This window comes from Paralichthys olivaceus, chromosome 21 (assembly GCF_024713975.1).
Source record: "Paralichthys olivaceus isolate ysfri-2021 chromosome 21, ASM2471397v2, whole genome shotgun sequence".
NCBI lineage: Eukaryota > Metazoa > Chordata > Actinopteri > Pleuronectiformes > Paralichthyidae > Paralichthys > Paralichthys olivaceus.
Genome location: NC_091113.1, coordinates 1,232,451 through 1,243,542, shown reverse-complemented (window position 1 = coordinate 1,243,542; position 11,092 = coordinate 1,232,451). Strand labels below are relative to the sequence as shown.

Genomic DNA, 11,092 nt, shown 5'->3' with positions numbered 1-11,092 from the left:
CACTGAGAGATGTATGCAGTTGGTGGTAATATGCAACTCCACCACTAGATGCCAGTAATCTTACACACAACTCCTTTCACTGCTTTAGTTAAAGATACACACAAATAAATTAGCTTTCCTTGCAGCAAAATAAATGTACGATATATTATATCGTACATTTATTTATAAGGAAGTGTTTTACAGATTATGGGAAAATATTCTGAAACGCTTTGAATGGTTGAAACTCTCGTAAAAGCTTGAAATCTAATTTAAGAAGGAGAAAGTTTTGAATAATGTTCTGATGATAATCTCTATTAACATTATTTTGTATTTCCGTTTTCAAACCTGCACTTTTTCTTTTCTCCAACACATTTGTCACATTTGTTCTCCAAGTTAAAAACCTTGAACCTGAGAAAAGGTTCTGGAATTGCGAAACTTGATATTTGAAAGGACAAATCTTGATCCTGAAACTTTGCCGACGTCACTTCAGACGTGAGTTCACACATTTGGGACTTTACTGATAATTAGTGGCAGCGTTGTCCTGCAGCTATGATCTAAAACTCTGCAACTGGTGGTCTGAGAGAAAATCACATGTCCCAGGTTATCTGGGAATACAAAATAAGACTTCACAACAACAGAAGAAGAAGAAGATACATGGAGGAGAAATCTATGTCCCTGATTGGCTGAGCACACATGTGATTGATCACATGACCACATGAGAGTTGCTCCTGCATGACAAATGTTTTTTGTTCAGAAGATCAACGTCCTGCAGGTTAAAGCTCAGATAACCACCGGCTCTGGTCACATGGGGGCAGCGCCTGCTCGGAGTCACTCAGCAGAAACATGAGGAAGTGAAATGAGGAGATGATTTCCTCTTGTTTATCAGCAGAGACCAACAGAGCAACAAAGAAGTGAGTTCATCAGTGTGGTGAGTAAAGACTCGTGTTCTACATCAGTCATGATCAATGTGGGAATGAAACTCTGCACCTCCCTGTTCCTCCTCTGCACTGTGAGCTCCACCTCCTGCTCCTTCAGGCCCAGGGAGGGCAGGGAGTGTGTGTGTGGGGGTGTGTGTGTCACCGGCTGTGTGTTGGAGCTGAAGGGGCGGACAACACATTCAGACAGAAACTATGAACACTGACGTTCACATCTTCTAGGTGTGGCCTCTCTGCACTGAGAGCCAGGAACCGACAGAAGTGGCCGAGCCAGTTATTCTCCGAGAGCAGAGGAGAGTGGAAGTGAAACATTCAGGGAGACGCTCTGGAGACATGGCAGATACAGCCGCTCCCACCTCCAAGCAGCAGCCGGTGGCAGCCTGCGGTGACCCCGTCTGCTCCTCCTGCCTCGGGGACAACTGTAAAGGATGTCCACAGTGTCTTCAGAGTCCAGACAAGCCTCAACCTGCTGAGGGTCTCAAACAGAACGGAACAGAGGCTGGAACTCAGGCGAGCAAAGAGGAAACTCAAGACACCAAGACAGCAGAGGAGATCAAAATCCAGGATGACCTGAAGGAGTCCGAGGTCCCCAAGAAGCTGGAGGAGGAGAAGAAAGAAGCTCAGTCTGATGAGGAGAAGAAGAAGAACGGAGCTGAAGAGGAGGTGAAGGAAGAGGAGACCAAGGAGGAACCTCTGGGCCCCGATGATGTGGTGTGCGACTCCTGCATCGAGAGCCCCTGCAGGGCCCTCAAGTCCTGCCTCACCTGCCTGGTGTCGTACTGTGAGGCTCACCTCCGGCCTCACCTGGAGAACCCCAAGTTCCAGAACCACCGGCTGGTGGAGCCGCTCAGGGACATCGAGAGGAGGACCTGCGAGAGCCACAAGTGGCCCCTGGACATTTTCTGCTGCGCTGACTCCTGCTGCATCTGCCAGGACTGCTTGACCGAGGACCACACGGGCCACAACACCGTCCCTGTGGTGGAGGCTCGCAGGCGGATAGAGGCAAGTGCTCTCACATACCTTCCTCTGATTCTCACATTTTCTCCCCACATGTTCAAACATGTAGATATGAGATCTGTCTTCCATAGTTAAAATCCTCAACTTTCTTGGCTTGAGACCCTGAGACTGTTTACATTCTGTCAGCAGTTCAACCAAACACTCATAATTTCTTCTCAGATTTCCATCTCACAGGGAAAGTTTCCAGATTTCTTTATTTTCCCTTTAATAGTCGGTTGTCAGACAACATGAGAGTCCCCAGACTCTGTCGAGAATCTTAGTTTTCTCTTTTTAAATCACCGTAGATTCAACATCTCTGGACGACGATTCAAAACTTTGAAGGTTTCACAGTCGACTTTTCACACATTTTATAAACAACACACTCCGAAATACACATGTATATCTTATCTTTTATTTAGTTTTGATCCGTGGCAGAGGTGGAGTCCACCACTCTGAAGGACATTGATCTTGAGCAAACAAAAGTTTTCAAAGGAGAATAAAATCTGTCCGTAAAGGTGCAATTTGTTTGTAATTGAAACTCAGACGTGATCCTTTGAATCAGATCCACACACGTACAGGAGAAGATCCTGTGAACACAGTATACAAATATAGAAGTGTTAAACTGAGCAGCTTTGATGGATGGACCTCTCAGCACCAGCGGAGCGATGAAGGATGAGTGTGTGTGTCTGTATGTGTCTCTGAAACCCATCGCAGTTGTTCTCACACCTCCCAAAGTTCAGCTGTGAATTCTTAATCTGATTAAAAGAGTAATTCTTCACAGCATGAGCTCGGCTGTTTGATAAACGCTGGAAACCATGGGATCCGTTCGGCCACTGTGACGCAGAGAAAAGCTCCAGCTTCATTCATTCGTCTCAGTTTTTGACAGTTGGTCAGGTTCAGGCATTCGAGTCCACATTCCTGCAGAGATCTGCAGCTCTCAGCCCACACCTGTTATTTACAGAGTGTGATGTCGCAAAACCTGACACAGGCGTCGTTAGAGCTGGAGAGCAAACACTGGTAACTGTAAAGGTGAAAACACCAGAGACAAACTTTACGTGTTCCTTCTCTGTCCTGCAGAACGTTTTCTTTAAATCTCCACCGGAACACAAGAGGGGAAATGACACAGATAAAGTTTAATTTTAAATTCTACGCTGAGGAAATGAACTTGCATTTTTCAGCTAAGCCCTTTCATAGAGATTTATCTCCAGAGGACAGACAGGGACAGTAACAAAGAGGACAATGGAGTAGAATGACTTCCTGTCCGCAGCTCATGTTCCACTTTTAACTCTTTACACAACACAAGCCTCTATTTTGTTTAATGCTCGTGTAACAAGCAAAATATCCAGGAGGTCATTAAACAACATGTTCCTCTGTTCAAATTAAAACTTTCAACTCACTTCACAACTTCAATTAGAAATAAGAAGGTTTAAAATGAGCTTTATCAAAAACCACTAGAGTGAAATGTTTAAACATTAATCAGTGAAAGATAAGAATCTAATGATGAAACACACAATGTGCATGTGAACAACATCTATACAATCACAACACAAAACCAATGTGTCCCAGTGTTTCCCAAGTTAATGAACAAACACACAAACTCACACAGTGGCAAAATAAAAGTTTGAAGGAAGTTGCTGAGACAGGAAGTTGAATTTCAGCAGCAGATCAGGTGACAGAGTTTGAGGACGAGAGCAGGTTCAACACTCGTCGACTCAAACCATCACAAATATTCACTTTTCTAACCAGAGACAACAAAAAAACTTTGACAGAATTAAAACTACAACAAAACATCATCTGCAAAGAAGTTTATCCTGATTTCTACACTCGACACTACTATGATATATTGATATATTGACGTTAATAATACACATGTGATTATATTTGATCTCCCGTCACTGAAAGGAGAAGCAACGTTTCCCCTCAGAGTTAATCTGTAAAGAACGGTTTTCACCTTGAGTCGCAGCTTCAGGTCCAGAGTCGCCTGGACCTGCCCGAGGAATTCACTGAAAACAAGTCAGGGCCTCGAAGGAACCCACCAATCTCAGAATGTCAGATATCACAGATCTCACTGCAGAGTCGAGGAAACCAGGAAACCTCCCAGTTCTGCTGCAGAAACCAGATGAGGTTTACATTTACAGCTACACATTCTTTCCCTCTGACAGAGTTCCAGGATTTCATGGTTTGTGGTTTGAATGAGGAGCCGAGGTCTGATCTCTTGTTCTGTTCTCAGGGGGAACTGAGGGAGAAGCAGACGGAGACGGTGAAGACGGTGACGGCGGCAGAGAACGCCATCAACAAACTGCAGCTCAACACAGTCTCCATAGAGGTAAACACTGACCTCACCTCGCCGTGTCACATGAGTTTCACAATAAAAGTATGAGTTGGCTGCGTCTATTTTTAGAGAGAGAATCCTCTGATGTAGAAGCCCTGATGTGCCAGAGCCACACAAACAGTACAGAAATCCACTCTGTGATCTTACACAACAAAACTGTACTCCTGTGCATTCCTGAGCGATTCGTAACTTCCTGAGTGTGACGTGGAATTAAAATCACTTCTCCGCAGCAATCGGTGGCAGAGGTGCAAACCGTGATCCAGAGCCAGTTTGAGGAGCTGCAGGCGGTGATGGAGAGGGCGAAGAGGGAAGTGACGGAGATCCTGGAGGGCGAGGAGAAGCAGGCGCTGAAGCAGGCCGAGGGCATCCGGGTTCACCTGGAGCAGAGGTGCACAGAGCTGAAGAAGACTCAGGCGCAGATGGAGAAAATTTCCAAGAACAAGAACGATGTGGATTTCTTACAGGTGACCTCAGGGCCCAGTCGACAGGGTGTTGAAGATTAAAGTACAAGTAAAGGATAAAGTTAGTGATCCTGAATGAAAAGCACTGATTTGAGTTTCTCATCAGGTCTTGTTAGGTTCTAAAGACCTTATATAAATATCTCATCAGGTATTAAAACCTTTGTCTTCTCGCGTCTGGACTCATTTACGTTCTCCAGTCTGTCTTCAGTTTCTTCTGGTTCCATATCTCCCAAGTTCTTCCCACTGAAAATGATCATCCTTGATCTATGGACCTTTGATTTATTGGTTATTTTGAACAGATTTGACCCATTTACACGTTCATTATTAATAATAGTAGACATTTATACTGCGTACTGCTGGAAGGAAGTGACAGAAATGTGATTTGAGTAGAAAAGGACGGTTTTTCACACTTTGACATCAACGACTATGAAACAGGTTTAAATTTCAAGTCTTTCTTGTGTTTAAAAGATTAAAATTCTACTTTACGAATGCTGACGAAGACCCTGCTTCTGTTTGGTAGGAGTATTCCGAGTGGAAGAAAGAAGCCCCTGACATCTCTTTGCCTGGGGTCTACATCGGCCTGATGGATCGCCTCAACTCCTTCAGCCGTGTGATCGTGGACTCCACGCAGGAGCTCTGTGCCCAGCTCGTGTCCTCGTACATAGACAAAGTTAAAGAGACCTGCAAGAACGGTGAGAGCAGCAACTCTCCAGCTGTGCGGATCTCTCAGCCGGGCGTGTTCACACATGTTGTAAATGTTCAGCCTGTGTGTCATTGACGTAACGTGTGATGAACTATAGAGCTGCTTGTTTGTATCTGTGTCACACACAGAAGCGGCAAAACAACAAATACTTGTTTCTCCTCTGAACATTTTTGTCTCCGCTGAAGCAGAAGTGTAATGAATCCAGACTCTGAGACACTAAAATATATATTTATCTTCTGTTTCAGACCAAATGGGAATAAAAACAACAGTTCATGCGATTATCTCAGCGAAAGACAACATGTCGATTCCCGATCCTCAGAAACACGCCGACTTCCTCAAGTGTAAGTGTTGAACATGTGCCAGTAGAATCATGAAGGTAGGAGGATTTAAGATAATAGAGAGGACAAATGAAATGCTGACATGGGTTCAAATCCCCATATCGTGTCCTCCGTGGATTTAAACGTGTTTCTGTTCTCGTTGTTGTGACTCATCTACAAACGAAAGAAGGAAACAAAACAATGCAGAGGATGTGACCTTCATCGTTGTCACTAACATTTTTAAATTCCTCTCACAGACGCCGCCCACGTGAGTTTCGAAGCTGTCACCGCTCACAAGTTCCTGCGTCTAACGGAGGAGAACAGGAAGGTGACCAACACCACGCCCTGGCAGCATCCGTACCCTGACTCACCTGAGCGCTTTGAGAACTGGCGACAGGTTTTGGCCACAGAGAGCTTCTATATGGGCCGACACTACTTTGAGGTCGACATCAGCGGCGAGGGGACGCACGTGGGCCTGACCTACAAGAGCATCGACCGCAAGGGCAGCGAGAGCAACAGCTGCATCACAGGAAACAACTTCTCCTGGTGTCTGCAGTGGAACGGACGCACCTTCTCCGCCTGGCACAGCGGCGTGGAAACCCCCCTCAACATGGAGAAGTTCACTCGCATAGGCGTCTACGTGGACTACACACGAGGCCTCCTGGCTTTCTACGGCGTGAAGGACACCATGACGCTCATCCACGAGTACAAGGCAGACTTCCTGGAGCCTCTTTACCCGGCGTTCTGGTTGTCGAAGAAGGAGAATATCGTGGCCTTGGTGGCGCCTGGGGAACCGTTACGGCTCAAGAGCCCCTCTCCACCGACCTCACCTGTAACCAAAGCCATAGTTTCATAAACAGCAGCAGAGCTGCAACTGGAAACCTGTTTGTTCTCAGTGATATAGAAACTGTAAATAAAGATGGACGACACGTCTTCACTTCCTCCCACTGTGCAAAATTTTTATTTTCTTGAGTTGGAGTCACGGTATCAAGAACCTGCTGATACACACGTTCGCCCAATCAGGAGTCAGACTCAGCTGTCAATCATATCATCAATTAACTAATTCAAACCAAACTGATCAGAAACACTTGAACAAACATCAGTGTGATGAGAGTGGCCTGAAATGACAGAAACCATCTTTGAGGAATATTTATTATTTATCTACTTTGATTCTTTAGTTTGGTTCATGTCCCATCGGCTAACATGGAGGAGTCAGAGTTTATGATCTATACTGCAGCCGACCACCAGGGGGTGATCAAGATAATTCGGCTTCACTTTTGGGAGCTGTCATGTCGTCCATCTTCATTTACAGTCTATAGACACATGTTTATACGAAAGTACTGTTTCATACATTTTAACATAAAAAAGAAAATCCAGCTGATTTGAGTTTCATTTTGTTTACAGTCGTTTGTTTTTGTCGTAAAACCTTTTATGAGTTACATGAAAAACTGTGTTTATCTCATGTTCGTTTGGGCTCATTGCATGTGTATGTGTGGGACTATTGTTACTGTTACTGTACTTTTCATTACACTGTGAATCCACAAAAGCTCTTTATTTTCTGCAAAATAAATAAAACTGCCATTAAAACTTTATATCTTCATTTTCCAAGAAAAGGGAACCTGCCTTCTTTTTGTTCAGTGCGTCCGCACTTTACTCTGAGCACCCCTCTCTGCTCATTTCATGCACGGATTAAAAAAGTTCATTTAAATGTCAGGAAATTAAATCTACATCCAGATGTTTTTGCTGGAGCTTTTATTTTGAAAACTAGTCTCCTGTTAAAGTGTACAGACCGTATTACTGTGCAGGAGTATTTATATTAGAGGACAGATACATAGATAAATAGATATTTAGATATAATACTTCACGTATTGTCTTCATCAGAGTCGCACAAACCTCGAAAGTTCAGTTTTCAAGTTTCAAGGTTTATGAGTAAATAAACTGATGCAATCATTATAATTAATATTGATCTTAAATAATTTAATCTAATAAATTATTCAAACTCAGAAGTAAAATAAAAAAAACTGACCTGTGATGACGTTTCACTTGTCGTGGCACTCTCTGACCACGTGACCGGTCTGTGCGGTGACGTGTGAGCATGTAGCCGGAAGCAGGAAGAGACTTCGCGTTTCATCATGATAACAGAAGTAAGTGACGTATTTAATGTTTGTATTTGTTTCTAACGTGTGAACGAGAGAAGCAGCTTCAGCTAAACTTCAGCTAACCTCAGCTAACATGCTAACAGAGCGAAACACAGTGAGTCAATCAACATCTCTGCAGCTAATGTTGCTAATGTTAGCATGCTACGGTTCGGTCGCTGTCTACGCCTCCGCTCCGTTAGCTCGGGTTCATGTTCTGGACTTTTAAACATCTCCACACTTCAAGGTTTTATCTCTGACACACTCTGACACAGGTTATAGTTTTACCTGGACACACGTTAGAACTGGCTGAACAGAGGAAGCTAACGGTGGCTAACAGCTAGCTGCGTTAGCTTCTCTGCTTCGTCGTTGTTAAAATCATCAAATTCAGTCAAAGACAATGAAGATATTTTATAGTGTTTAAAATAAATGTAGCTGCATTAAAACTCCTAGTTTCTGATTCTGTTGTGAAACACATCACGCTGTTATTGTGTCATATGACCCATAAGGTATCTGTGTATAAACACAGAAGAGGTTTCAGATGTGTACATGTGTCTCTGAGGGATTAACCATCTTCCTTATTTGTCCCTCAGGACGCCAACGATGAGGACGTGTCGCTTTTCGATGCAGAGGAGGACGCAGGGAAAAGGTCAAAGAAGTCGAATATCAAGTGAGTTTCCAGAGAGTCTGCAAAGCGCTGGAGGCCTTCACTGTCCCTCAGTACTCCAAGTTCAACACTTTGACAACTGATCACTGGCTTTATTTGTTTTTCAAGCTGAATTTACCAAATGTTTATTGTCTCCAGCCTCACACATGAAGATATGATGTATGTTTGTCACATGTGATATAAATGCAGCACCGTCTTCATTTATTTCCACCATGAAGATAAAATTCATTAAACGTGTTGACAATCTGTCACCAGGCATCCGGTGGCGTCGTTCTTCCACCTTTTCTTCAGAGTGAGCGCCGCCATCATCTACCTGCTCTGTGAGCATCTCAGTAGTAGTTTCATCGCCTGCATGGTGTCGATCATCCTGATGCTGTCATGTGACTTCTGGACAGTAAAGGTGCGTCTTTTAATACAAGGTCAAATCTCTGTGTTCAGAGAGGAGGATCGTTTTCACTGTGTCCGGTGATAAGAAGTCGAGGGATATGATATGAATTTATCCTTCTCGATATGAGTCTTTAAACCTTTACTGTGTCGTACATGATAATGAAATGAATATCATGGTGTGATGAAGATTGTCTGTTAATCAGCAGCTCAATTGAAAATGTAAAAAGTCAGTTGTTGCATTAGTTCTGTCTCATGTCATAAGTATCTACGTTGACAGAACATCACAGGGAGGCTGATGGTTGGTCTCAGGTGGTGGAACCAGGTGGACGATGATGGGCGGAGCCACTGGGTGTTTGAGTCAAGGAAGGTGAGACGCTCCTGTAACCTGCATTTAGTGTGTGCTGTAATAGTCATAGTTCTTGGGTTCTTTAACTTGACGTGATACTGATGAACCATTGACCTTCATAAATACACTCGTTCACTGTCAGATATTCGCAGATGTCCTGACTGTGAGAATATCCTGTTTTCTTCAGGGTTCTGGGAAACAACAAGCGTCAGATTCTGAGTCTCGGATCTTCTGGCTCGGGCTGATTGTTTGTCCCGTCCTCTGGGTCATCTTCTCCTTCTTCACCATCTTTTCTTTCAGTATTAAATGGCTGGTAAGACCACAAATAAATGAATAGAATAAAAGGTTGTTCTATTTTCAGTAAAACCCATGAAGCAAATCAACATCGTGTTAGTCCGTCTTGGAACTTTCTGACAACAGCTTCAGACTTTGCGACTCAACGTTATTGTAAAACGTAAATCCACATTTCTTTTCTGCATCGTTTATTTTGTAAACAAAAAGTTTTCATGTTCGAAAACATAAACATGGTTCTGTGAAATGCTCATATTGGCCAACTGGTAAATGACTGGGGCTCTACTGCCACCTTGTGTTGGAGTTTGGGATAAATTAGATGTAAATGTAGAGCAGCGTCTGACGTCCGTCTTCTTCCTCTCAGCCTGTAGTGATCATGGGTGTCGTGTTGCAAGGGGCCAACCTCTACGGATATGTGCGATGTAAAGTCGGAGGAAAGACCAACTTAAAGAACATGGCGACCAATTATTTTGGACGACAGTTCCTCAAACAGGTGACTTCAGTTTTCAGAAGAGCTGATTATTTGTGTTCTTCTTGTTTTTTCCACAAAGTCTTGACGTAAGTTGTTTGTGTTTTGCAGGCGCTGTCAAAAGAAGAGGAATCGTAGAGTAGAACTCTGCGATTTTAACATGTTTGCATTATTCTTAATGCTGTGATGTATATTCATTTTGCAACTTGAACTGAAAATAACAGACTGAGTTTTTCTTTTTCTCTTTTCAATATAATAATAATGATGGTAATAATATAGTTTGACTCAATCGGTCTCAGCAGAGAGAGTTTCCATAGAGAGGTTAGAGGTCAGGTCGCTGTTTTCCTTCAGCAATAATCCCTCATAGACTTCCACTGATATTTAAGTGTAAATGCATGAAAAGGAAAAAGTGCTTTAAATGTTAAACTGTAGTTTGATGTGTCATTTTGTGTCACAGATATTTAGTTTGTTTTCACTACATCTCAACTTTAATCTTTATAACACAAGTAAAAAATATAGTTTTTGAGAGGTTCTGTACAAACTTTATTTGTTTGTATAACAGACATGGTTGTAAAGTATCAGTGTAAAATGTTCCAGGACATTTGTAAACATGAATGTAAAGAAAATATGAGAAACATCTTCTTTTGTGCAAATACATTTTTAACATTTTCCCAACAGTTTGGTCCTTTTTTATGTTTACTACAACAGAAAACTTAGATTATAACAATAATAATTATCATCATTTTAAGTTGATTTTCAAACAAAATAGTTGCTGTAGAAATGCCAAATATATTTTATATAGACAGAGAGAGAGATATTTAATAGACTAAAATAATTGGTAAGGAAAGTTTGTTGAGCAACATTTTCCTCCAAAGAGTTTTTATTCCATAACAGGATGTTTCCAGTGGTTGAGGAAGAATTCAAATCTCTCTCAAGTAAAAGTAAATAAATTAAATAAACAAAGTAACAAAGCTTCAGGATAAAGTTACAAAATCTTATTGAAATAAAAGTGGATGATGCATCGCAGCAAAATGCATCTACAAAATGAAAACTACATACAGTTAGCACAGAGTC

The 11,092-nt window shown here is 42.5% G+C and overlaps 3 protein-coding genes across 5 annotated transcripts in view; 2 read left to right on the top strand and 1 right to left on the bottom strand.

Annotated features, from left to right (window-relative positions):
* Positions 1 to 11,092, bottom strand: part of LOC109642519 (tereporin-Ca1-like) — a 65,296-nt gene that overhangs the window by 34,704 nt on the left and 19,500 nt on the right. The window lies entirely within an intron of this gene.
* trim16 (tripartite motif containing 16) lies at positions 106 to 7,336 on the top strand. 2 transcript variants are annotated; one of them, XM_020109981.2, is made up of 7 exons: positions 106 to 890; positions 1,137 to 1,916; positions 4,141 to 4,236; positions 4,473 to 4,706; positions 5,224 to 5,395; positions 5,652 to 5,747; positions 5,981 to 7,336. In XM_020109981.2, exons 2-7 carry the CDS (start codon positions 1,248 to 1,250, stop codon positions 6,577 to 6,579), a joined length of 1,866 nt encoding a protein of 621 aa, XP_019965540.2. In that variant the 5' UTR covers positions 106 to 890; positions 1,137 to 1,247; the 3' UTR covers positions 6,580 to 7,336. The 2 variants fall into 2 exon arrangements, with proteins under 2 accessions (XP_019965540.2, XP_019965539.2); XM_020109980.2 differs by having other exon boundaries at positions 106 to 907.
* Positions 7,756 to 10,693, top strand: tvp23b (trans-golgi network vesicle protein 23 homolog B (S. cerevisiae)). Of its 2 annotated transcripts, none has more exons than XM_020109977.2 (7): positions 7,756 to 7,867; positions 8,452 to 8,528; positions 8,781 to 8,925; positions 9,190 to 9,279; positions 9,446 to 9,571; positions 9,914 to 10,042; positions 10,130 to 10,693. In XM_020109977.2, exons 1-7 carry the CDS (start codon positions 7,856 to 7,858, stop codon positions 10,154 to 10,156), a joined length of 606 nt encoding a protein of 201 aa, XP_019965536.1. In that variant the 5' UTR covers positions 7,756 to 7,855; the 3' UTR covers positions 10,157 to 10,693. The 2 variants fall into 2 exon arrangements, with proteins under 2 accessions (XP_019965536.1, XP_019965535.1); XM_020109976.2 differs by having other exon boundaries at positions 7,839 to 7,976.